General features: G+C 37.1%; 2 protein-coding genes across 5 annotated transcripts in view; one reads left to right on the top strand and one right to left on the bottom strand.

Moving 5' to 3' along the window:
* The first annotated feature begins 13,404 nt into the window (after positions 1-13,404).
* On the top strand, positions 13,405-23,085 carry entpd8 (ectonucleoside triphosphate diphosphohydrolase 8). Its single transcript, XM_017686336.2, has 10 exons — positions 13,405-13,579; positions 14,843-15,001; positions 15,516-15,633; positions 15,854-16,004; positions 17,154-17,313; positions 18,381-18,608; positions 19,052-19,318; positions 19,727-19,837; positions 20,044-20,178; positions 21,855-23,085. Exons 2-10 carry the CDS (start codon positions 14,864-14,866, stop codon positions 22,053-22,055), a joined length of 1,509 nt encoding a protein of 502 aa, XP_017541825.1. The 5' UTR covers positions 13,405-13,579; positions 14,843-14,863; the 3' UTR covers positions 22,056-23,085.
* Positions 22,265-26,681, bottom strand: part of rab44 (RAB44, member RAS oncogene family) — a 30,664-nt gene continuing 26,247 nt past the window's right edge. For all 4 annotated transcript variants that reach the window (XM_037535101.1, XM_037535098.1, XM_037535100.1 and 1 more), the window contains 7 exons: positions 25,894-26,051; positions 25,057-25,179; positions 24,877-24,958; positions 24,673-24,787; positions 24,365-24,463; positions 24,100-24,176; positions 22,265-22,738 (listed from right to left, as the gene is read on the bottom strand). In XM_037535101.1, the coding sequence (XP_037390998.1) occupies positions 22,651-22,738; positions 24,100-24,176; positions 24,365-24,463; positions 24,673-24,787; positions 24,877-24,958; positions 25,057-25,179; positions 25,894-26,051 (742 nt within the window). In that variant the 3' untranslated portion in view covers positions 22,265-22,650. The remainder of the gene's footprint in view (positions 22,739-24,099; positions 24,177-24,364; positions 24,464-24,672; positions 24,788-24,876; positions 24,959-25,056; positions 25,180-25,893; positions 26,052-26,681) is intronic.

Genomic DNA, 26,681 nt, shown 5'->3' with positions numbered 1-26,681 from the left:
CATTGGGAGGACATTTGGGTTTATGAGGCCAGTATCTCTTATCTAAGCGAGAGAAACTCCCAATCAAACTTTACTGCCAGAAGACCATGAAAGCTGCTTAACAGTGTTAACTCAGAATTTAGTATAGCACCCCCTGCAGTCTGGTGTTAGAGAAGCTCCTGTGTCCTCAGTATTAAGAGGCTTTAGACTGGCTACTACTACTGATTGGAGCTCAATCAGGCACTGAACATCCCATAATATCAATAGCGATGCCCACTGAAAACTCATAAGGCACTTGGTTTTATAAACACTTTAAGAACTGGATTTTTCTTGTTTAAATAATTAATATATACCAGAACATTAGATAAGTTAGGTTTAAAAATTAGGTTTAATGGGAGATCTTAGACAGCTATTTAGCCCTGTTATAACAATGTTGATATCCGCTAGCTCTCCATGGGATTTTGATGTAAACTTAGCATCAAGCTAACTGTGGTATACAATTACTTCCCCACATTAATGCAACATACAATGATCAGGCATACAATTATTGACACCTTGTTTCTACACTCATTGTTTCTGTTTCTGTTCAGTTTCTGTAATGTAATGAGAACCAAGGCATTGGCTTACATCTGCTTATTCAGCATATAGTTGAGGCTCAACACAGGGCCAATCAGTAGAGCTGATTTTTATACATATGGACCAGGCATAACATTATGACCACCTCCTTGTTTCTACGCTCATTGTCCATTCTATCAGCGGTTTTACTATCTGTTTCTTTGCATACTCTGTTAGCCACATTTTACCCTGTTCTTCAGTTTTCAGGACCCCCATGGACCCTTACAGAGCAAGTACTATTTGGGTGGTTAATCATTCTCAGCACTTCAGTAGCACTGATGTGGAGGTGGTGTGTTTGCATATGTTGTGCTGGTCTGAGTGGATCAGACACAGCAGTGAGAGTGGACAGTAAGTGTTGAAAAACATCAGCAGCACTGCTGTGTCTGATCCACTCGGATCAGCAAACGCTAACACACCACCACCTTGTCAGTGTTACTGCAGCACTGAAAATGATCCACAACCCAGAGTACCTGCTCTGTGAGCGTCCATGGGGTCCTAACCACGGGAGAACAGGGTAAAACTGCGCTAACAAGGTATGCAGAGAAACAGATGGTAAAACAGCTGATAAAATGGACAATAAGCATAGAAACAAGGAGATGGTCATAATGTTATGCCTGGTCAGTGTATACTTACAATTCCAGCAGCACTGCAGGGTCTGTTCCACTCATACCAGCACAACACACACTAAAATGCCACAACTATGATAGTGTCACTGCAGTGCTGAGAATGATTCACCATCCAAGTAATACCTGCTCTGTGGTGGCCCTGTGGGGTCCTGACCATTGAAAAATAGGGCAACAAAGTATGCAGAGAAACAAAACTACAGTCTGTCGTAGAATTACAAAGTGCTCCTATGTGGTCAGTGGAGCTGATAAAATGGACAATGAGTGTGGCTAGAAAGAGGAGGACTTAAAAAAGAGGCTGTTGTTTGTAATGTGTGCGGACATGCTGATGTGCTAATTTCTTAAATGGTTTTCTATTGTTTTTGTAGTTTTAGAACTAAAAGTTATCTGTTATATCTGGAACGCATGTTCCTGACCCCCACTCCAACTCTCACATTCTCAGGGACTGTTAGGCACCCATCATTTTGTTATGCACTCATCACTTTAACTGCTCCATAAGCTCATTCTAATTGCACTACTGTTTATATTTGCACTATTTATACCCACAGACCTTAATCTGCATGTGCCTTATGTCACTTTAGTGTTCATTTCAGGACCTCATTATCATTATCATTTTTTTAAATTCTGTTTTTCTACAGTTAATGTTTATTTTTACAATTAGTGTTTATTTAGTGTTTATTTAAATTCACACTTTTCCTGTTTACCATCTATTTAACGTTATTGTTACACTATGGGGTCTAAGAGTAACGCAATTTCAGTACACTGTACGTCCTGTACATATTGTAGTATTGACAATAAAGCTGACTTGACTTGACTTTTGCTTTATTTATATGTTTCAGTGTTGATGCTGCTTTGGAAGATGACTCTCTTGGGAGACTTGTGAATGATGACCATGTTAGCCCAAAGAACAAAATAAAAACAATAAGATAAGATAAGATAAGATAAGATAAGATAAGATAAGATAAGATAAGATAATCCTTTATTAGTCCCACAGCGGGGAAATTCACAGTATTACAGCAGCAGCAGAGTAACAGGAGTAAGGCACTCAGTAGTAGAAACAGGAAACAGTATAAACATTATCAACATTATAAATAATAAAAATTAAAGCTAAATCTCTAGACTATTTACAACAAAATAAGGATAATAATAAAATAAAATAAAATAAAATAAGAGTTGCATATAAATCTGTATTGCACTTAGCCTATTGCACAATGAAAAATGTTCGCATTCTGAATGTAAGTTTATATTGTATTGTATGTGGTCTACTGGGAGCAGTGCTGGTTGTACAGTCTCACAGCAGCAGGAAGGAAGGACCTGCGATAGCGCTCCTTCACACACTTGGGGTGAAGGAGCCGGTCACTAAAGGAACTGCCCAGTGCTGCCAGAGTCTCACGCATGGGGTGGGAGTCGTTCTCCAGCATGGATGCTAGCTTGTTCAGCATCCTCCTTTCTCCCACCACCTGCACTGGGTCTAGAGGAGTCCCTAGGACCGAGCCGGCCCTCCGGATCAGTTTGTCCAGTTTCTTCCTGTCTGCAGTGGAGATGCTGCTGCCTCAGCAGACCACTCCATAGAAGATGGCTGATGCCACCACTGTGTCGAAAAAGGTCCTCAGGAGTGGCCCCTGCACTCCAAATGACCTCAGTCTCCTGAGCAGGTAGAGTCTGCTCTGTCCCTTCCTGTAAAGTGCAGCAGTGTTGTCTGACCAGTCCAGTTTACAGTTAAGTTGCACACACAGGTACTTATAGGAGCCCACTCTTTCAATGTCCGTTCCCTGGATGTTCACTGCTGGAGGGGGATGTGTGCGCCTGCGGAAATCCACCACCAGTTCTTTGGTCTTCCCTGCATTGATCTGTAGGTGATTCCGCAGACACCAGTCCACAAAGTCCTGAATTAGTTCTCTGGACTCTCTGTCGTCCTCATTTGTGATGCGGCCGACAACCGCTCGAGTCGTACATGAAGTCTGCAGTGTACAGGGTGAAGAGGAACGGTGCTAACACCGTCCCCTGTGGGGCCCCTGTGTTACAGACCACCATGTCGGACACACAGTCCCTTGTCCTCACATACTGTGGATGGTTGGTGAGGTAGTCCAGGATCCAGTGTGTTAGGTGATGGTCCACCCCTGCCTGTTCCAGCTTGTCCTTCAGGAGCCCAGGCTGTATGGTGTTGAAAGCACTGGAGAAATCAAAGAACATGATTCTCACAGTGCACCCAGGCTTCTCCAGGTGAGAAAGAGCTCCATGCAGCAGGTAGATGATGGCATCATCCACCCCGATGCCAGGCTGGTAGGCAAACTGAAGTGGGTCCATAGATGAGCTCACCATAGGGCGGAGTTGTCTAAGGACCAGCCTCTCCAGTGTCTTCATCAGGTGTGACGTCAGTGCCACCGGCCTGTAACTGCTGAGGTCCTTTGGGTGCTGTGTTTTTGGCAATGGCACCACACAAGATGTTTTCCACAGTTGTGGTACTCTCCCCAGCTTCAGGCTTGTGTTAAAAATGTGCTCCACTATCCCGCACAGCTGATCTGCGCAGGACTTGAGGAGCCTGGCACTGATGCCATCCGGCCCTGTAGCCTTCCTCACCTTGATCTTCCTGAGCTCATTTCTCACCTGGGCCATTGTGAAGGTCAGACTGGAGCAGGGGGGGTGCTGATGTTGGAATGTGTGAACGAGATAGCGGGAGAACCCCATCAATGTTCATTTGCATTATTCCTGGAGAAGAGATCCTATAACTATGGTGACGCTGAATGGCCATGACGATGCAAGGTATTTAAGATGAACATTCATAGTGAATGAAAACGAGATTAACTTTCTGCTTCTAGAACACATCGGAGACTAATGCTCTGGTCACAGCTAACTCACTGCTGACAGAGTTTGACCATGGGCATTATCCACAGGTTTTGAGAAGAAACACAAGAGGTAATTTAGAAAAAAAGGTGTTGTCATACCATTTCAGTGAACAACAGTGACAAAACAGGAAAATAAACACCAAGCAATGATGCATGAGGTGTCCTGTCTCTGAAACTAGTTCATTGAACTCAAAAAATGCTGCTAGCGAAAACTAGAGCTCATGGCCTTACATCATAATTACAGATGGAATCATGTGGTAAATGTTTACTGTGACTCCGACAAAACATCTGCAACATTTTTCTGATAGTCACCGCACAGTTTCTCCAAATTACCTTGTGCTGCTTCTCATAGAAACTGTGGATGCTGTTCCTCTGGCTGCAACTGGTCCTTCTCAGTCAGCTGTGGGTTAATTGTGATCAGAACATCTGCCTCAGCGATGTTCTATAAACAGAAATAAAATTCAGAAATATACTATAATAATTTTATAGTATAGTATCTAATCTTATAATATAGTATAGTAATCTTGAGGAAACCGAAAATGCCATTGACTTTTAAAAGCACTGACAACTGAATTGTCTTACCTTGAATAATAAACTAGAGCTCAAACAATAACTAAAAGGTGCATAACTGATAACTGTCTTTGACACATAAAACCACACAAATGTTATAAGTAGACCTCAGAGGAAAAACAAAATGCAAGAAGAATTTAAAATATGAGCCCTTCAATGATTTTAATCAGTTTCTACATTACAAAAAGACAGGTTCTGTTTTCTGATTCATCATACCAATTAAATTGTCTTTAAATTTTTGTTATTTTTTTGCTACAGAACTTTAAACTATTTTGGTCTGCATTTGAACAGATTTTATGATTACAACATATTTTTTTTTTCCAGCAGAACTGTAAACATGAGATTCAAGTTTCAAGCATGAACAAATGCGATACATATGTTAGAGCTACTGCATCACTCAAGTGGATTGGCCAGAGATGTAATGTTAGCAGTCATTGTTAAAAGTGATCATCAGTTAGTGGGAAACAAAATTATTTAACCTGTTTCCACACACTGGAGAATAATGTTCTTATTGAATTTGTTTCATTGTTGCGGATGCTGAGTCAAATCTTTTACAGTTTTGTCACCCATCTTCTCAGGTTAAAGCTGCAGCTGAGATGAGTTCCTTACATTACTGTGTATTTCATAGGTATCAATGCTTTTATTCTTTCTCTCTTGTAGTCTTACTCTTGTTTCTGTTACAAGTCCTGCTTTGAGATGGTGAATCAGACAGTTCAAAGGAGCTCCCAATCAGATACAAAAACAAGGCCCATGTCAGTGAGCAGAAAGTGTCCAATTCAAGTTCATCAAATCTTGCAGTTCAATGTTGGCCCTAAAGCATGCAAACAAAGGCAATGGGAAAGAGTGTCTGAAGGCCTGGAAAATAGCTTGTTTGAATAAAGAAGTGGACTTATTTTGTTGTGAGAAGCAGTTAACAGATGTGTACTCAGATGATGAATCAGACTGCTCTAGAGAATTGGAAAATATACTTTCAGGAAAGTTCAGGTCAAGCTAGACTCAGACATCAAACTGTAATCGGAAGCTGCAGCTTTAGCCAGTGGAATAAATTGCTTATGTTTGTCCAGATCAGTCAATGTAAGACCAACAAAGGAAGAGCTCTTGGAGGTAAGAAGTGATGCTAGTGAGATTTTTTTAGGATGTGTTATTGACAGGACAGGAGCATACAATGGCTGTTGCTATAAATTGTCTTTAAATTGTTCTAAAAACAAGAAAAACTACTGTTACAGTTGTGGGAAGCCACAGTTCAAAATTTCTCACCACGTGAAAACTTTAGTTTTAGAAGTGCTGTTGTTTCCAAAGTACTCAAAAGAACATAAAAGACTGTTGAAAAAAATAGGAACAAGAGAAACTTTCAGCATAATACAGATGTTTTACAAGAAGGAAATGGGTTGCTTAAACTAAAATGAAAACCAAACAGATCTTGAGCTCATAAGTTGTTGCACATTGCATGTATTGCTAAAGGATGTATGTTTGTAAAGACCTGTGTCGACATTTAAGAAGATCTTCTGCAAAGCCAGAGGGATTAAACAAACAGCAAAGAAGAACCAAGGTTTTGAGTCATCCCAACAGATAGGCCGAGGGGTTTGGAAGCTCCTAAGGTCAATGAAACAAGATGAGATTGTCTCTGAAGAATGCAATGGCTTCTGCATTCTTCAAGTAGCACTTTAAGCATCCCGAATGAAGCAAAGTTCAACAAGCCATCAACACCACCTTTCACTCATGATGTTTAACTTCTTCACAAACATCTGGAGACAACAGCAGATGCAGCATCTGAAAACCTGAAAAAGGCACCATCACCACAAAGCTATGCAGAGCTTGCTGAAACTACATTTGCAAGAACAATTGCTTTTAGCCAAAGATATGCTGGAGAGGTCTCTAAGATGCATCTTAAAGGTTTCAGGTAAGAGATAAAACTCTCCATGAAGATGTTGCAGTTGGACTTTCTAAGTTTGAACAGAAACTCTGCAGCCATTTCAGCTGAGTTGACATCAAAGGTAAAAGGGGGCGAAAAGTCCCTGTGCTTTTCTCACCAGACATGATGGACGTTTGGCATGTGGGGCTCAGGATGCCAACCGCTTCTGCCAGACCCAGCAGTCAAAGTCACTACAGAGGCCAGGACTGACAATTCTATAATATATATAATGTTATAGAATTGTATATTATCAGAGCAGTGCTGGTAAAGTTTTTAAACACTGTGTCCACTCACTGTCCGCTCTATTAGACAAGCCTACCTTTGTAAACTGTGTAATAAAGATGGTGTGCACCATTGTTTTAATGCGCTGTTACAACATCTATTATCAGCAACAGGCATGTCACAGTTATTACATAATCACCTGATTGCAATTATTTGCTGACCACAATTAATTTCCACAGTGTTTAGCTAGTTAGCTTGTCAGTTGTTATATGTTTATATCATAATTTGGGCTGTGGCAAATACATGTAAATGAAAGAAAGTGGAAAACACGTTTGACATGTCATGGGACTTAAAAAAACAAGATGTTTCATCTTCTAAGGACTGCATTGAGTAGTCCAGTCTTTACAGACTGTGTAAAGTGGACCACGCAATAAAATAACCTCGCTATCTCACCTCATGAACTGGTAAGCAGAGTAGCGAGTAGTTTGTTGTTGACACCCCCAGTTTCCATTCGTCCTGGGTTGTTCTGGTTCGACGCCGGCGGGTTCAGTCTCTCTCCCTTTCGGCTCTTTCCTCTTCGAGCCACTGCAACTCATTTGTGTGTTTGGATTCAAATCGATTTGGCCCTGTGACATTTTTGGAAACAGACCTCATCGACTTCCTCCGTATATTCTGTCTTCCAAAATAGGTAAGAAGACTGAAAATAAACTGTAAACAAAAGCTGCTGCCTGCGTTAGCCGTGCTAAACGGCTGTAGCTACAAGCGAATACCAACAAAGGGACGTTGGCTCGCGCGCATTGATCTCAGGTGAGAATGCGGTTCTGAGAGGAAACACGGAGGTGATCCTGGTGTAATAGTTCATACTAAAACACATTTTAGGCCAAAATGTGTTTTTAGGGGCCTATGCTTCTTCAAATCTGCAAGAACCAGTTGTTGGATACCTCACATGCACTCCAATGTTTTGACTAAAGCCTTGTTCTCAGCACTGCAGTGACACTGACGTGGTGGGGATGTGTTAGTGTGTGCTGTGCTGGTACAAGTGGATCAGACACAGAAATGCTGCTGGAGTTTTTAAACTTTATGTCCACTCACTGCCCCCTATTAGACACTCCTACCCTGTTGGGCCACCTTGTAGATGTCAGGTCAGAGGCGACAGCTCATCTGTTATGCAGTTTGTGTTGGTCATCCTCTAGACTTTCATCAGTTGTCACAGGAGACTGATGGCTGGATGTCTTTGGTTGGTGGACTTCTGTCCAGCAGTGACAAGGAGATGATTAACAAGTATTTTAAACTCAGTGAATAAATAAAATTCGGAGAGAAATTTAAGGTTTTAGCGTTCCCTGTAAAGGATGGATTTCAAAACTCGCACGTGTGCGCAAATCATTTCTGCTCTCAGCTCCACAGCCTACAGCCAGTCAGAGCTGCCCAGGGATGCTCCTGTCAGCGCACCAATCACGGCATCTTTTCTTAAGCAGCTTTATGCCAATTGGTCAAGGTCCGTTCGTGGCTGTGTTGTTGAGTCGGCCGGTGTGCTTGTAGCGCTGACATTAGCTAGATGGTTTAAAGCTTTCTAGTATCAAATCAATAGAAGTTATTTATCAGTAAAACTGTCATAAATAATAATAAATTAATCTAACTAACATTGGTCATTTGTTTCCTACCAGAGGCTTAACGTTAGCTATCTTCAAATAAATAGCTTAACATTATTCAACTAAGCTGACGTTAGCCAAGTTTCGTTGAACGTAGCGAATAACGTCTAACTGTGTTCTATTGAAAAGTCTTAACTCTCTTACAGCGCTTGACTTTAATAGAGTCATCTTGTTAATCCTGTATATTTATCGTATATAATGGCGTTATCAAAAGAAGAATACTGATGAAAAAGCTCTTTTCAGTGAGTACAGGGAGTAACATGCTTCATTCTAAGGCCCATACATGTTTTTTCCTCTGTTTGATGTTCACACAGTGGTTACTGTAAGTCATTGATTAAAAATATCAAGCACACAAGCTACAAATATATGGGATATTCTTTTCTAAGGCCCATACATTTAGCACCCATCAACAGGTTGGATTGAATCCAAATGTCAGTGTGTTATAATAACCTACACTTAGTGTCCAGGATTGAATTAACGCTTTGAAATGCTGACATCAGACGATAAGTCAGTCAATTAAGTCTTTTAGCAGTAAGTTTCAGAATCATCTGGTTTTTATGTTCGTTTTAGATTATACTGCTTATTCAAAGGGATTGATGGAAATCCAGAGATGGTAGCAAAGAGCTGAAAATGAGACGAAATATCCGTTATATTTGTAGTTTGTGTGCTTGATATTTTTAATCAATGATTTACAGTAACCAATGTGTGAACATCAAACAGAGAAAAAACATGTATGGGCCTTAGAAAACAGCATTATGTCTAGTAAACAAAACAGGACGAACTATAAGAGAGTTAAGACACTCTTAGCTATGTTCAAAGAAACTTGGCTAACATCAGATTAGTTGATTAATGTTAAGCTATTTATTTGAAGATAGCTAATGTTAAGCCTCTGGTAGGAAACAAATGGCTTGACTACCAATGTTAGTTAGATTAATTTATTATTATTTATGACAGAGTTTTACTGATAAATAATTTCTATTGATTTGATACTAGAAAGCTTTAAACCATCTAGCTAATGTCAGCGCTACAAGCACATCAGCTGATTCAACACCACAGCCACAAATGGACCTTGACCAATTGGCATAAAGATGGTTAAGAAAAGATGCCGTGATTGGTGCGATGACAGGAGCATCCCTTGGCAGCTCTGATCTTCTCTCAAACATTTTGGCACAAAAGTAACTCCATAGATGGAAGATGTAATAACTTTTGCATATGACTAACCTTATAGTGTGGAACATCAACATTATCATCAACAACAACAATACTAATATTATTAATAATAATATTCATAATTTATCATTTTATAATAAAATATGGCTTTTAGATTTGTAAAAGAAAAGTAATAGTAGTTATTTCTTGTCTTTAGTTATGGTTGTTTAGGTGTTTGGTCATGGTTTTTAAGTGTTTGGTTGTGGTTGTTTGGATGTTTGGTTATGATTGGATGTTTGTCTTTAGTTATGGTTGTTTGAGTTTTTTGTTATGGTTGTTTAAGTGTTTTGTTATATTGTTTGGGTGTTTGTTTATGGGTGTTTGTCTTTGGTTATGGTGGTTTCAGTGTTTGGTTGTGGTTGTTTTAGTGTTTAGTTATGGTTGTTTAGGTGTTTATGGTTGTTTCGCTTTTTGGTCATAGTTTAAGTGTTTTGTTATGATTCTTTAGGTGCTTGAGTGTGATTATTTGGATGCTTGGTTATGATTGTGCTAAATGTTTTCTTAAGGTTGAGTGTTTGGTTATGGTTATTTTAATGTCTGGCTGTAGTTTAGATGTTTAGTTTAGTTTAAGTGTTAGGATTAGTCCTCTGAGAGGTCTGCGTGTGTTTGCTTTGCAGTGTGAGGTGTAATTGTGTGAAGCAGAACACCAGTTAGATGGGTTTTAGTGGGTATTCATATGGGAAATTTAATCTGACTTATGATACGTTTTGCACCATCCCCTGCATTTTTCAGTTTAATTTATAATTGAGCATGACGGAGAGAAATTACAGTTTTCTTTGTGTGGGAGGTGCACAGACGGAAGGAAAGCTTTTGTGGAATCTTAATCATGATGCTGAGGTGAAAGGACATATGAGATTGTCGTGCACAGGTGTTCCAGAACAAAGCTATCACTATAGAAATATGATGAACATGTCTTCTTGCGTGTAGAAAGAATAACAGAATTTCTGTTGTCAGTGAAGTGGGTAAATGCTAAAGTCTGATCTGTTTAATAGATAAACTTCCTTTGTGACTTTTAAACATATCTGCAGTAAAGCTCCAAACTTGAATAAAACTATTTGCACACTTCTACTAGCTTGGCATGTTCTCTTATGTGCTCAGTGGCAAAACAGAATGACTCACTGCTTAGCGTTCTGAATAATATCCTTCTGAAGAATCGAAGTACCAAGTTTGTGTAAGAGAATTATAAATGTCAGAATCAAATAATATATTTGATATTTGATAACTGTAAAAAAAATATTATTTTTGGGTTTGAGTTTTTTGGCATGCTCTTTGTGGGTTCTTTTTTGCAGTAAATGAACAGAACAGTAATCAGTGTGTTACATTGTCAATGTTTAATGTAAAGTTCAGTATAGTGTAAATATAAAGGCAGTCAGGTTAAGTCACTCTTTAAAGATAAAACACAGAATGATGTAAGTGGTCATGAAAAAGTGAGGAAGCATTTTGTGTTCTAGCGCTGTGAGACACTATGTTGATTTTTCTCAGAGTGTTTCCTTGGGAAATTGTCTCAGTGGCCTTCACACATTAATTGCTGACTTATCAAAACAAATTTTAGCTAAAAGGAAAAAAAAAAAAAAACAGGAAAACCATGTGCTGAACTTTCAGAGGTGTCACTTCTTCCTATGAGTCAAGGTCTTTAGTACAAATGCCTAACTCTAAAGCTGTGTGTTGGCACAGGCAGGATATAAACACAGGAAAAATGGTTTGTCAGTTCAACGTAAAAAAAACCCCAAAACTTTAATGTGGTAACAAAAGAGCAAGCATAAATGAATACTTTGAATGGAGAATGCAAAGCAAAATTTTTGTTTAGATGAACAAAAGCAATATTTTACATCAATTTAAACATCTTTTTTTAAACAACAATATCAAATGTAGTTTTTTTTTGTTTTTTGAAAACTAAATGCTAAATTGTGAATTTGATCCCAGAAACACACGTGAAAAAAGTTGGGATGGGGCAGGCAACAAAAGACTGGTAAAGTTGTGTAATGCTAAAAAAAAAACATTTAGTGGTTAATTGGCAACAGGTCACATAGCATGACTGGGTATAAGAAGAGCATCCCAAGGAGGCTGAGTCTTTTAGAAGTAAAGATGAGGAGGAGTGCATGATCAAATAGTGCAACAATTCAAGAATAAAATTTCTCAACATAAAATAGCAAATAATTTGGGGATTTCATCATCTACAGTACATAATAACATTAAGACTTAAACTAAAAATCCTGAGAAATCTCTATGCAAGGGATAACAAATATTGGCTGGCTGAGAGCCCTCAGGTTTCAAAAACAGGCATTAAAACAGACATGGTTCTGCATGGGCTTAGAAGCACTTCTGAAAAACATTGTCTCTGAACAAGGTCGCCGCAAGTTAAAACTCCAACTACTATACAAAGAAGAAACCATATACAAACAGAATCCAGAAACGCCACAGCATTCTCTCATTAGCTCATTAAGATGGACTGAAGCAAAATGGAAATGTGTCCTGTGTTCCAAGTAATGAAAATCTAAAATACTGTTTGAAAATTATGAATGCTGCCTCCTTAGGGCTAAAGACCAACCGGGGTGCATTAGTGCACATAGCATGGGTGACTTGCACATCTGTGAAGGTACCATCAATGCTAAATAATATATATAGGTTTTGCAGCATCATATGCTGCCATCTAGATGACATCCTTTTCAGGGAAGTCTTTGCTTCTTTCAGCAAGGCAATGGCAAACCACATTTATTACATATTACAACAGCATGGCTCTACAGTAAAAGACCTGTCATCCATTGAAAACATTTGGCATATTATGAGACAAAAAATACAACAAAGGAGACCCTGATCTGTTGAGAAATTGAAATCTTGTATCAAGCAAGAACAGGTAGAGTTTTCACTTTCAAAACTACAGCAATTGGTTTTTTGTAGTTCCCAGACACTTACAGAATGTTGTTAGAAGATGTTGCAACACAGTGGTAAACTTGTCCCTGTCCCAGCTTTTTAAAAAGGTGTTGCTGACATCAAATTCAAAATAGACATATATTTTTCACAAATCAACATTTGGTATGTTATTGTTGTACTATTTTCAATTAAATATAGTGTTTATATATAGTGTTCATAGTGAATACCATTGCATTCTATTTTTATTTACATTCTGCACACGTCCCAACTTTTTTGGAAATAGGGTTTTACTACATGTAATAGGAATAACAGTAACAGTAATTAATAGTAATAGTAACAATAAGAGTAATACTAAAAGTAATACATATAGTAATGATAACAGTAACAGTAATAACAACAGTAAGATAAGTGTAAAAAGTAATAGTAATAAAAACAGTAACAGTAATGATAATAGTAATGATAATTTAAAATAATATTTTCTGCACGTATACTAAATTGTGATTTTTGTGTTTTAGGTTTATATCACCTGTGAACAACATTAAATAGCTCAAAGGTTTTACACCAAGTAGCATGAGTCATTTAAACAGTGGTTTATGAAGTTTAAATAAAGAACAGAAGTAAAGATTAAAATTTTGTGTTAGTATATCTGTCCATTTGTACTCAACTACATCCCTTGAACTGCACTTTCATATGTTCCTTATATTCCTATTTTTCAAAATGACAAATTTTAATGTTTTTAATTTTAAAATAGTCTTTTCAACACAGTGTAAAATGCCCTGTATTTCCGATTAAACACTTTTTGGAATAGATTATAGAATACTCATTTTGTGCTAGCCTGGCAGGGTGTGTGAGTATGTGTGAGTGTGTGTGTGTGTGTGTGTGTGTGTGTGTGTGTGGTTGGTGGAGAACAGACCGGAAAATGGGTTGAAGACAAGGAGAGCGAGAGAGAGTGTGTTCAGTTTCCAGACGACGTGTGTGAAGTTCGGGTGTGATAAGTGTGTTGTGCTGCCTCTCCACAGCACATGGACATCTGTGTGTGAGTGGACTGAGCTCAGTCAGGCAGAAACCACACAACCACACAGGGTGAGTGAGGCTTTTGTGCTTTTCTCTCTGCTCTGTCTCTGTCGTGCCATTCTGTGTCTTATCAGCGTGTGACAAGCAAAGGTCTGAGGGAGTTAATAGTTGACTCTCTGTAGATATGTCAGAGTTAATCGTTAAACCACATAGTAATCCACATAGTAATTGATCATTGTTGTAATATGAATTTAGAAAAGGTACAAATTGTTCATCCTAAATCAGCAACTATGAAACAGGACTACGTCTGGCAGCGTATGTTTAAGTTTTTGCATCCTTTAAATCCTGATATTTTAAAAATAGAGATCATAACAATTCTGTAATTCCTACTACACATCTTCATCTGCATTAGTCTATTTCTCTTTGAATTTTGCCATTATGTCCAGTATGTTCATGGAAATAAAACTCTTGTTTTATGTTGATATGGTAAATATTGCTAAGACAGCAGCACTTTGATGAATCTACTGCTTATTATCCTGCCTTTTAACTACATATCTATTTTTTTATTTTACATTTTTAATTTGATTTCTAAATTAATGATTCATTTCTTCTCTTTTGAAATCTACAGTAAGCATTTTTAAAATTTCTATTTTCTATTCTCCTTTACTTTTTAAATTGTAATATCTTTAGATTTTCCTGTTTTTAAAGCACGTTGAATGACTGCAGTGCATGCAAAATGCTAGATAAACTTGATCCTAATGCTGTTGATAATCAACTGTACGTCATCAGATAATTTGTTAATAACTTAATCTTCTGTAGATCATCTATAGGGGGCTATCCAAAGTGTGACTGATACACGAACAAAAACTATTTTTTCACGAACTATTAACCTAAATGACCTTATCAGCTGTTTTGTGCAAAAGTCAGACCCATTCATTTAATGTCCAGGTAAAATATTAAATGCAAATAATTCTTTTTTGAGAAAGTATTTCTGAGGAGATTATGAATAAATTAATACCCTTGCATAAATAACAAATTTCTACTTCTGAACTTTGGACGTGTGAAAAAATATATCTGCAGATTTCTTTGAAGAACTAAAAACAAGTAACTAAAAAGAATGAAATCTATAATAAAGACTGAAAAAAATATGTTTAATTGTTCAGGCTTCTGAGTAACTTTCCATTAAATATTTGTTTTTGTCCTGATGCTGAAAAATGTATAACTTGTACTGAATTTCCATTTTGACCAGACATAAATAAACAAAGGGTGGTCTCTGACAGTTTGTCTTTATTTTTGTTTTATATTTTGTGTTTCTTTTTTTATTTGTTACAGTTTTCCTGTGTGTATAGTGCTATGACAATTATGGGCAACCCACACATCAAGCCTTTGCTATTCGGCATTGCACTGGTAGCTGTGGCATGTATGACCATCATTGCTCTGGTCCTCTCTCTGGTGACACGTCAGACTGTGGATCCACCTTACTTAACACAGGTGCTTTTAGTCAACAAGCATCATTCATTTCATTTTTCAGTTAAAAATTGACAAGAATTAAATAACCAGTTGAAATGACCTAGATTTGTAGTCATTTTCTGTTTCACATAGGAGTTAATGCAGATGATTTGTTGTTTTAATAATGTGTGACTGAATGACATCACTGTTACTCACTGGTTTTGGCAAATATCCTGTGACAAAAAAGTAAAAAGCACAATAATCAAAAAATCAAGATATACTGGCAGTTCACCATTGCGTTGTGTCCAACAACAATATTTTTCAGCCAGAACTTGATATCTGTAACAGTTTTAGATTTACCGGAAAACATGCTTGATAAATTATACAGAAGGCCTGTGGACAGAATCAGCATGTTGCACTTTAAACAAGGGCAAATCTACTGTTAAATCAGCATAATGTGAGCAGGTCCAGCAGGTCAGGAAGGTCTGAGTAGCCATTATAAATGTCTAATGTTTGGAGAATGGGTGGATTTCTTGCCTTTGTCCAACTTCCTTAGTACGGTATGGTGTTTGATGCCGGTTCCACACACACCTCCCTCTTCCTCTACCAGTGGCCCGGGAATAAGGAAAACAACACTGGAGTGGTTTCTCAAAAACTGACTTGCGATGTGAAAGGTGGGGTATTGCAACAGAAAAGTCCTTTTGTGGGACCCTCTTTGTAGGTACTAGTGCATTATGTGTACTGGTAGAATGTGTGTGTGATTATCTGATGATGGTACAGACAAATACATTATTTTTTGTTTGATGGAAAGATAAGTGTTCACAGTAGAGTATTTTTAATAACTGTATCTTTTTTCCTGAGGCTGGTGAGATGAATATGATTCTTTGTCTGTAGGTGATGGTATTTCCAGTTATGTCACAAATCCTCCTGGTGCTGGACAGAGCCTTAGAGAATGCTTAGATGTTGCTTTGGCCACAGTACCAGACAGCCAGCGACGTATGACCCCTGTGTACCTGGGGGCCACAGCAGGCATGCGGCTCCTAAGGTGAGTGAGTTTCTGTCCTCCTTTCAACTCTGTCATTGCTGTTTATACCAGCAGATATTTTTCATGAGCCCTCATGAACAATCTTGTTTGACCAAACCGCTGGGGGATGTGTCAATATAAACTCAAAGCATTAGTCATATTTTTAAACATTGGATAAAAAGCAAGGCTGTGTCATATATATTGGTAGGACTGTCATATACTAACTTTTAACTGTTATTTATTATTTGATATAATGTGCACTAATTTAAGGTTATACCAACATACCTAATTGACTAACAGCTGCTGTTATTAATTCATCCAAATGGAAGTACCTTTTTTGCAATATTTAGAGTCATACAGATGTGTATGGCTTATAGAGTGGCAAGTGATCTTGTGTCTGAAAGGCCCCCATTAATATCAACCAGTAATAACTGATGGAATGGGTGATTAGAGTAACTGGAAAGGTGCATATGAGGTCATAGCACTGTCTGTTGTGGCAACTGATTAGGAGTCTTTCCACACAAAGAACGTCTCTTGACGTCTCTTGTTTGTTTTTTGTTTTTTTTTTAAGATAAAATGTACTGTTACAAACTGTACAAACTGATATTATATGGTAGCAACTTGATAACAGGAAGCATGGTAGCTTGTTTTGCATGAAATATTTCAGCCTGTCACATTTTCACAACTTCAACATAAAGGGGTTGGACTTCTTAGTGTTTTTTGGCCTAAAATGAATTCAAATACAATGCTTGCTAAGGGAATGCTTACTTGAATAAAGTGTAAATTGTAAAAATGAGAATACTGGAATATTTACATAGTAGCAAAAAATTCAAGCACTTACACACTCTAAAAACTCTTTATTGAACTTTCATGCTAAAAATAATACAACATTTCAGTCAGAATGGCCTTCTGCAGACACAACTCACAGAAAGAAGACAGACTCCTGGACTGTTTAACTATTTGATAAACACTTTTTACTTAACTCCTTCTGTGACAAATTTTTTTCCATTATGGTAATAAACAGCCTTTTATATTCTTTTATAAAGTGCTTTGTGTTTATCTTTATGCACAATAAACTCACATTAACGTCAGTTAAGCCTACTTAACTACTGTACTACTGTACAAAAGAAGTCCTAACTAATTACCTTTTTAAATCACTTTGTTCCACAGTTTACAAAACCAAACTCAAGCAGATATAATACTTGCAGAGGTGGCCAAGACTATACAGAGTTATCCCTTTGACTTTCGTGGGGCCAGAATAATCAGTGGTATGGAGGAGGGGGCTTACGGCTGGATCACCATCAACTATCTTTTGGAAGGTTTCATTAAGGTCAGCTCTGCTTTAAAGACATAAAAATCTGATGTTTTCTGAGTATGACTCTGTATGGTTGGATTATTATATTTTTGTGAATTAAGAATCTAATATTAAAATGGCTGGAATATCAATATTTGATATTTAGCCATCATGGCACTGACATGATCTCCACTCCACTCATTTAAAGGGCAATTCCAATGCATCATTTTAGAGAAATGAGACTGAGACAGAATCTAATCTTTTCACAGTGGTGGTGACGGGAATCAGCCATCCAAACCACTTAAAAACAACATCGCATGAATTTATTACGTGAAGCAGTTGCAAAGAGATCATTTTACAAAAGAGATTTTATGTTTACACAGAATTTACCATTATAAACATTCTGTATTAAAACTCTGTATAGTCCTGTGCAAAAGTCTGAACACCATTATTCCGATTACATTTTGCTCTTTTTCTAGGTGAAAATAAGTTAACTCATTCTGTACAGGGAACTTAAATATGGAATTTTTCTACAAGTTTTCTTGCACAGTTTCTACTTATTAGCTAAACCTAACATAGAAAAGAAACATAAATTATGCACCATAAATTTTGCATAAGCAAAATTATGTGTTTTGTTGTTTTTCCAGACTTTATGTTAAGTCTGGCAAATCCGCAGTAATTACATTGCATTGAAACATGCAGAGGTTTTTTCTGTAGAGGATCTTTTTCTGTACTTTTTTTTCTGTAGAGGATCTTTTTTTTACTTACAAAATCAATAACATTTCTAATTTTTGACTGGAGTGCACAGACTTTTGTATCTGACTATAGGTCGACAGGTTCCTTTTACCACCTCTGGATAAAAAGGCATACAAGTAGCAGATTTCTTTACAATGCACCATTATACATCAAACTAGTCTAAATGACTTTGTTTAGATTTCAACAAGTGCATTATACAGAAATGTATATTGAAAAATCAATGGAATGTCTGGTCGAAGGAAAAGTCAAATGGACAGACATCTGGTACTTTCTCCCTAGAAGGTTAAATCCCTTCTTTTAATAATTGCAATTCCAATATTCCAAACCCTGATATGTTTCCCAAACAGTATACATTTGATGGTAAATGGATTCACCCTAAAGCTGGGAGGATTCTAGGAGCTATGGATTTGGGTGGTGCATCCACTCAGATTTCCTTCACACCCAAGTATCCAGTTGAAGACCCAAATACTGCAATTGACCTCCAGCTCTATGGCTTCAAGTTTGAGCTGTACACACACAGTTACCTGTGCTATGGAAAAGACCAGGCCCTGAAGAGGATCCAGGCGCGCCTGCAGGTTAGTGCTCAGATTTCTGATGCTGAAAAGAGAGACTGATGAAGATATCAGAAAGGAAGCCTAAAGATAATAAATACCTAGTGACTGTAATTATGTAGTAATCTGTAATTACAATGTTTTTGCCCTGATGTAAACTTCCATACATACCCTTCCATGTTCCATACAGTGCATGATGTCCTTTTTATCAGACCATAATATTCTGCCTGCTGTTAACATCTCATGATATGACCATTAATGATGTTTATGATGGTACTCTGCCTTTACGTGGTGGACTTTCCTAGATGGCCTTTGGAAAATTGATAAATGGGTTGTCCTAATTTGCTTGAGCGGATTAGAAGATTATCAGTTGCATGAGCTTTATAATTAAGGCAAATTAATTGCATAAAAAATCCACTGTAAATGTCTTTGCCTTTCCAAAGCCTGTTATTTTTTATTCCTCCTAGATTGCTAGCCCCAGTACCGTTGTCTTCCACCCATGCTATCCCAGTGGTTACAATCTGACGGTGGCTCTGGGTAATCTTTACGACTCTCCTTGTGTCAGCAAGCCAGTGCCTTTTGACCCCTCATTAACGGTCACTTTCATGGGGAGCGGTAATTCTCAGGAGTGTTCATCAGAGATGAACAAATTGGTAAACCTGAGTAACTGTGCGCTTTTTCCAGACTGTGGCTTTAACGGGGTCTACCAGCCACCTGTCAATGGAGAATTTTATGTGAGTGTTTTTTCCCCCACAGATCCTAAAAAAGAATTGTCATTTTATCATACTAAATTAGACTAAATTTAACTTTCAATTTTTACTTTTGCAGACATTACACACCACAGGCATACAGATATAGCAATATCAGATATACAATGTAGTGCAAACGTTTGGGCAGCCCTGGTTACATGGTTTATTGATTTGTCCAGTTAACATATCCTCTACCAGGAACAAACTATTTCTTAAATATAGCTATATGACCATAGTTCCTGTAGCAAATGTGAACTTGTGTACTGAACCTGCAATAATAAAACCAACAAAAATGCCATTTGACTAGAGGGGCCCAAACTTTTGCACTTTACAGTATAATAAGTCTTTTGTATTTTTGTGTTCATTAAAATACTGGCTCCATGTTCATCTCAGGCTTTTTCTGCATACTTCTACACCTTTGACTTCCTTGGTCTTGCTCCAAGGACCCCGTTGCCTCAGGTTCTTTCCACAATTGACTCCTTCTGCAGCAAATCCTGGGACACTGTGAGCCATCATATGTCTACATAATGATCACACTTTCTAATCTGGCTGTTATGTGTCACAAACAAATGTCATGATTCAACCCCACAGACAAGCAGTCATATTTATGCTACCTAAATTAGCACTCATAGCTACTGCCAATTATTTTGGTTTTAAATGTGTATGGTGCAGTTTATGATCATTTGTTTATGGCTTTCATCTTTTCTCAGCTTCAGTCACAATATCCAAAGGTGAAAGAGAAGTATCTTCGGGATTATTGTGCTTCAGCTCACTATATTATGACTATTCTTCTCAAAGGATATAAGTTCAATGCTACTTGGGATCAAATCTACTTCGTCAAGCAGGTGGGGAAACCAATATGAATCCACTTTATAATGTAATAATGCAATATATTGTAGGTGCTTATATCTGTAAAATGTATATGCGTTTGTACACATTTGGCTTTTATTGTTACCAGAGATGAGTAAAGTGACCTAAACCTATCCTCAAGTAAAGGTTATTTCAGTGAAAGGGTGGCTCAGTTAAAAGTCACTTTTCTAAAAACAACTTGAAGTACAAAAGTAGTCCAAAACTACTAATGTACTGAATAACAAACATCTGCAGCAACGTGTCTTAACACATCCAGTTCCTATCAGCATAAGCATGGCTGGATTTACCATACAATGCGACCTGCACAACCAGAAGGTTGTTAAAATAACTGGACAAACATACAAAACAAAACACTTAAATTATTAGATACCACAAAATGTATTACATCGTTCAGTTTGGTAAAAATCTGTTCAGGCTAGTCTGTCTCTGTCTGTATATAGCTAGCTGTAAATAACCAATAAGCATCATTATTATGGTTGCCTTGCATCTGGTGGATAGTGACATCTTTTGTATGTAAGTAAAACACAAACAAAATAAATGACCTTTTTTGGCATCTTACTTGATATAGATTGTGTACATTCATTATGAGCAAGATAATGAGCTGATGTTCTCTCATTAGCAGACGTGGCTAATCTTGACAGGGGATTTGCTGAAACAATGTTTGGTCAGTTTAAATATTTTGTTAAAGATGAAAACAGACATGTATTATTTACTTAAATGATTATTTACTTAAACAAAACAAAGCAAAAAAACAAAAAACAAACAAAAAAACATGCATCTCAATATTTATTAATTTTGTACATCGGGTGATGAAATAACCCAGGGCCCCCATCAAAAATCTGGGGGACTTAAGCTGTCTTACATATACTTTATCAAATGCAGCTAAAATAATTTGAGTGCATACAAGTGCTGCTTTATGGTTCCACCTACTGGCCATTGATCACAGGCTAATGTTGATTATGAATTTCGATTCAACGAGCCTGCTATTAAGGGTATTGACAGACTGCTGCACTTGAAGCATTTTTTCAGGCTAAAGATCTACGGTTGTGGCATAATATTTTTATAATTTCTTTAATGTGTATACCTGTGTATGTGTGCGCGGGGTGACTAAGAGAGAATGACAGAATATTTTTAACCCTAAAAAAAGGCAACATGAAAAAAGGTTAGGAACCCCTGTTCTACATGTACAGCATCTGTGCTGTGAAAAAAATGCTTCAAAATTACTTGGAAGAAAATCTCTTCACATTAACTTACCATGAAAGTTCAGAACATTTTTTGTTTTCTTCTGTAAAGTAACTATTTTGGAGAAGTTTTTTTTTTTTCTGGACCAGCAATAATAAGAAATGAAATTTCTTGGGTGCTATTCTTCTCTTTTTAATGCACTACTGGTTTGAGTAAAATGCTAAATGTCAAAAGTGAGAGGTGTGAATGATTGCAAAGCACTGCATAATGAAATTAAACAAAAGGAATTAGTTACTATGCTAATGACTGTAACTGAGTAAAAAGTAATTACTTTACTACAAATATACTTAAGTAGAGATAAACAAATTAAAAACATTTAGGCTAGAATGAAATGTTACTATCTAGGGGTTTTCTATTTTTCTTTCATGTTTGTGGTCTGACTGAAATACTGTTGATATTCCCATTACAGGTGGCAGACAATGACATTGGCTGGACTCTGGGTTATATGCTGAACTTAACCAACCTGATTCCCTCTGAACGCCCTCTGGCGGTAACAGGAGTACAACACAGTCAGTGGGCAGCAGAGGTCTTCTTCATTGTCTTTGCACTCTTTCTCAGCCTACTTATTCTAATTGTCCTCTGCATATGGAATCCAGACTCACAGACCTAATGCACATGATTCGGTGCTTTAATGTACATTTTGGGTACATGACATCAGGGTTGGAATCAATTCCGTTTTAGTTTATTGAATTGATGTTCATTGAATTAATAGCTTTGCAGATTAATTTATGACCTGAATTGATCCTAATGCTGCTTTGTACAATTCACTGTACATGTAGGACAATGTATGTCTGAGTACATATGGTGTTGCATCAAAGGAGCCAGCAGAACAATCTTTTAATTATATTTTTGCAGTTCAACTTAACATGTATATCTGGGTCAAATATTATTTTAAAATTTCAAGGACTAGTTATACCTCAGTAATCTTTGCTATGTATTAGTCTATTAACACACAATTCATTTAAAATAATCCATTTAATTTAAAATCCTTGTTCAGTTTGAAGCAGTAGCGCATATCATGTAAAGAGAAGCTGATTACATAATTCATGCTATTCAAATGAGAAAATTCTTTACAGAACTTAATGAAGACAATAGAGTGAATAAAAATTGAAATGCAGCAATAGTCTACAACATTTGCTATATTAATATGTTTTTGTGCACATACGTTCTATAAAGTGTGTGGACAAAAATGTGTGTGTGTGCTTTTAACAGCAACCTGACTTCTTCTGCGGTTGCTTTGGCTGTAATATTGCTTGTTCCTCCTCTCTCCTCACATTCTGTTTCACCAGTAACCTAGAGGAATGAGAATGTTTTTATACATGCAGAACTGTACAAAAGTCAGAGACCACCCCTTGTTTATTTAGTCTACTGTCTAAACAGCCACTCAGTAAAAGTTATTAATTTTCCTGCATCAAGCATAAATTTAAAGGACCCATATGAATTCTAATCTTCCTCACTTTTTCAAATAAAATAGTTCCAAGCAGTCCATATATGAAAATATTTTGAATGTACTGTTTCTGTGATGTAATGAGAATCAAGGCATTGGCTTATATCTGCTTAGTCAGCATACAGTTGAGGCACAACGCAGGGCTGATCAAAGTAGAGCTGATTTTTATATAAACGGACTAGGTATAACATTATGACCACCTCCTGTTTCATCTGTTTCTCTGTGTACTTTGTTAGCACTGTAATAACACTGATGTGCTAGTGGTTTGTTAGCACATGTTGTGCTGGTCTCAGTGGATCAGACACAGCAGTGCTGCTGGAGTTTTTAAACACCTGAGTGTCACTGCTAGACTGAGAATATTCCACCAACCAAAAATATCCAGCCAACAGTGTCCTGTGGCCAGCAACCTGTGACCACTGATGTAGGAGCAGAGGATGAACAACACAAACTGAGCAGCAGCAGATGAGCTATCATCTCTGACACGAGTGGAAACTCCAGCAGCACTGGTAAAAGGGGGCTAACCATATAACAATATAATTGAGATGTGTATATTTTATATATATATATATATCTTTGCAGATTATATATATATATATATATATATATATATATATATATATATATATATATATATATATATATATATTAGTCTTAAAGACACATTATAGTTTTGAAAAAAAGTTTGTAAAAAGGTAATGTAAAAAAAACATTAATTATGACTGTTTTTGGTGCATACAACCAGGCAAATGCCTTAAGAGAACCTCAGGGGGAAAAATTAAATACAAGAAAAATTTAAGATATAAGACGTTTAACAAAAAATGACACAGAAGTCTCAATGACTTAACATAAGATCAACATTTTCAGTATTTCATTGTCCACACTTTGCCTTTATTATGGCATATATTCTTTTTTAGAGACTTGATTTCAGTTTTTCAATACTATCTGCTGGGATTTCCACACATCCAATAACAAATTTAAAGTCATTTGTCCATAAAACCTTGCTCCACAACTCAACTCAAGTATATTATATCTAATCTCCTTAGAAATATCTCCTGAATGAAGAATATCTTGTACATAATGATCCTTTTAACGATAAATGAAGAGTGTTTTTTACTTCTGCACAGCACTATACACACATAAACAATTACATAGTACACTTATAAGTTTGGCTATGGGGAAAAAAGTTTGAATGGAGTTGATGACTTACCAAGCTAAAGACTTCATAGATTCTGACACATTTTCACCAGTTGCAGCGCTGCACTCCATAAAATGAATGTTATAATCCTACATTGTTGAAAATGACACAGTGTTAGAAAAATAAAATTAATTTGTTTTCTTCTTATTTTTTGATAGTCAAACTGTTCTTACAGAGACTAGAGTAACTGTCTATATAAGTAGACATATAACTTAATGATGTTTATAAATCTAGACTTATCACCACTATTGAAGTTTGCACGGTGATGTTACTGTACCCTCGAGAGATCCTCCCCTTCCTTGAGCTGGACTTCTCGCTCTGCACAGTCATTCTTATTGCCAAGTAACATCATGGTGACATCAGCAGGAGCTCTTTCCTGTGCAATATTACATTTGATTAATGGAGCCAGGAGGGAGGGAATGATTACTGAATGATAAGGAATTAAATGAAATGACATAAGATATTAAAGGTGGTCCACAAGTACCATAGTTTATTTAAATGTCCATATCTATGACGTATCCCAAAATAATACTATTAATAGTCAATAATTTTTTTCTTTTTAATTTTAATAATGGATCAACCAACCTGAATCTGGGAGATCCACTTACGCACTGCATAGAAACTCTGAGAGGATGTGATGTCATACATCAGCAGAAGCCCCTGGGCCTTGTGGAAAACCTGTCTAGTGATGCTGTGATACCTAATGATGATTATTCCATAAATTAATAATCATAAACACTTCATAAATTCACTATAACAGCAAGTACATTCTGTCAGTTGATATCTTACCTCTCCTGTCCTGCTGTGTCCCATATATGCAGTTTAACAGTTCTGTTGCCCAGTGTAATGGTCTGAACAAAGGTGTCAACGCCTGAATAAAAAAAAGGAATGCACATACACAAACATCTCAGTACTGGATAATAGTTCATGAACAAGTACAAGTTGCTCACGCTGAATCCTCAGACTCACCAATAGTAGAACCGTAATCCTTGCTGAAGAGTCCACTCTGGAAGCGTCTAATGAATGACGTCTTTCCCACATTGCAGTTTCCCACCATCACTACGTTATACACAGCTACTCCAAAATCTGGAACTACACAAGAACATTTAGTTTGTGGTACCATGCTACTCTTAAAACGATAGTTCAGCAGCAAATCAAATTTATACAATTTTGATATCTGAAGTTTGCTTCTTCAGATTTCTGGGGTGCACAATTCTGTCCTGGAGGGCCGATGTCCAGCACTGTTTGTTTATTTTCCTGTTTAAACATGCCTGATTCAACTCATCTGTAAATTGGCAAGATTAGTGGGTGTGGATGAGAAGGGTAACCATCAAAATGTGCAGGACACTGGCCCTCCAGGACTGGAGTTGTGCACCACTGTTCCGTGGTATGCTGATAAATGGACAAATGTACAGATAAAATGTAGGCTTCAAGATGGCTGTTAGTACTACTCTTTTAGCTATGCAACATACTTTTGTCCATGTTTATAGATACCATACAGATAACAAAGCATATAGTGAAGATGGACACAAGCGTGTGATGATTTAAGCATATAGTTTGTATCATGCTCATTGGTGGAGTAGTGTCCATGACGTTTTAGCTGTTAGTCTCATAGCCCCAAGACAAAACTGGAGAAGGAAACTCTGGACAGCTTATTTTGGCTAATTGACTACATCATCAGGTAATATCAATCGTGTTTTCTTTTTCTTTTTTTTTTTTTTTGGAAATTATCACTTTAGTGATAAATTCTCTGCACCACCCACACCCCAGCTTTTTTCCTCTCAGTATGTCTATTACAGCTCTTACTTTGCTCATCCCATCTTTCAAAGTCAATCATTTCTCTTCTTCCAGTGCTTCCATTATAGAGTGAAGACCTTTTGAGATCACCCAAGGAGGCCAGGCCAGTTCTTGTAGATTTATCAGCTTCATTCAAAACAGATTTTTCATTCTGCTCATTACTTGGGCTGTAGAAGAAAAACAAGACAAATTGTTTGATCATTACAGACTGACTGTCAGAATTCATATTCAGTTCGCCCTCGGTAGAGGTCAGAAACCAAGTTATGATATAAACTGAGAATGGCAGAACCCAGAAGAATTAACAGCAGGCAAAATACCTGTACAACTATATACGCACTATATATTGCATGATATACATACTATATTATACTGTTATACTATTCTCTCTTAAAAATAAATGAGGGCAAAACATTTTCTTTGCACAATATGATAAAATAACCACTTTCAGTTCCCTTAAGAGCCTTAAAAGGGTCATTCTTTTGAGGACCATTTTTGTGAGATGTGTGAAGTGTGAAGAACCTTTTTAAAGCTCCACAGAATGTAAAGGTTCTTTGCTCTAGGTTCTAAAGGTTCTAGGAACTAGATTGGCATAGACTTTTACTTGATATGAAGGTTCTTTAAACCTTTAAAATGGTTTTCAACCACAAATCACTTTCTTAAACATAATTCTTCGGGGAAACAAAAAGTGTTATTCATCACTCCAAGAACCCTTTGTGGCACCTTTTTAAGAGAGTGTATGAAGGTTTTGTTGACTGATCATTCATAGTGTACAACATACATGCAAAGTAAGAAGTGAT

The sequence above is a fragment of the Pygocentrus nattereri genome, chromosome 26 (genome assembly GCF_015220715.1).
Source record: "Pygocentrus nattereri isolate fPygNat1 chromosome 26, fPygNat1.pri, whole genome shotgun sequence".
Lineage (NCBI taxonomy): Eukaryota > Metazoa > Chordata > Actinopteri > Characiformes > Serrasalmidae > Pygocentrus > Pygocentrus nattereri.
The sequence above is the reverse complement of the archived record's forward strand: the minus strand, read 5'-3'. Positions and strand labels throughout refer to the sequence as shown.

Excerpts from the sequence above, each read along its gene's own strand:
- entpd8 (XM_017686336.2), top strand. The coding sequence starts at position 14,864 with ATGACAATTATGGGCAACCCACACATCAAGCCTTTGCTATTCGGCATT. Across the intron at positions 16,005-17,153 it reads GCAGGCATGCGGCTCCTAAG|TTTACAAAACCAAACTCAAG; the intron begins GTGAGTGAGTTT and ends TTTGTTCCACAG. Across the intron at positions 20,179-21,854 it reads AAATCTACTTCGTCAAGCAG|GTGGCAGACAATGACATTGG; the intron begins GTGGGGAAACCA and ends TTCCCATTACAG.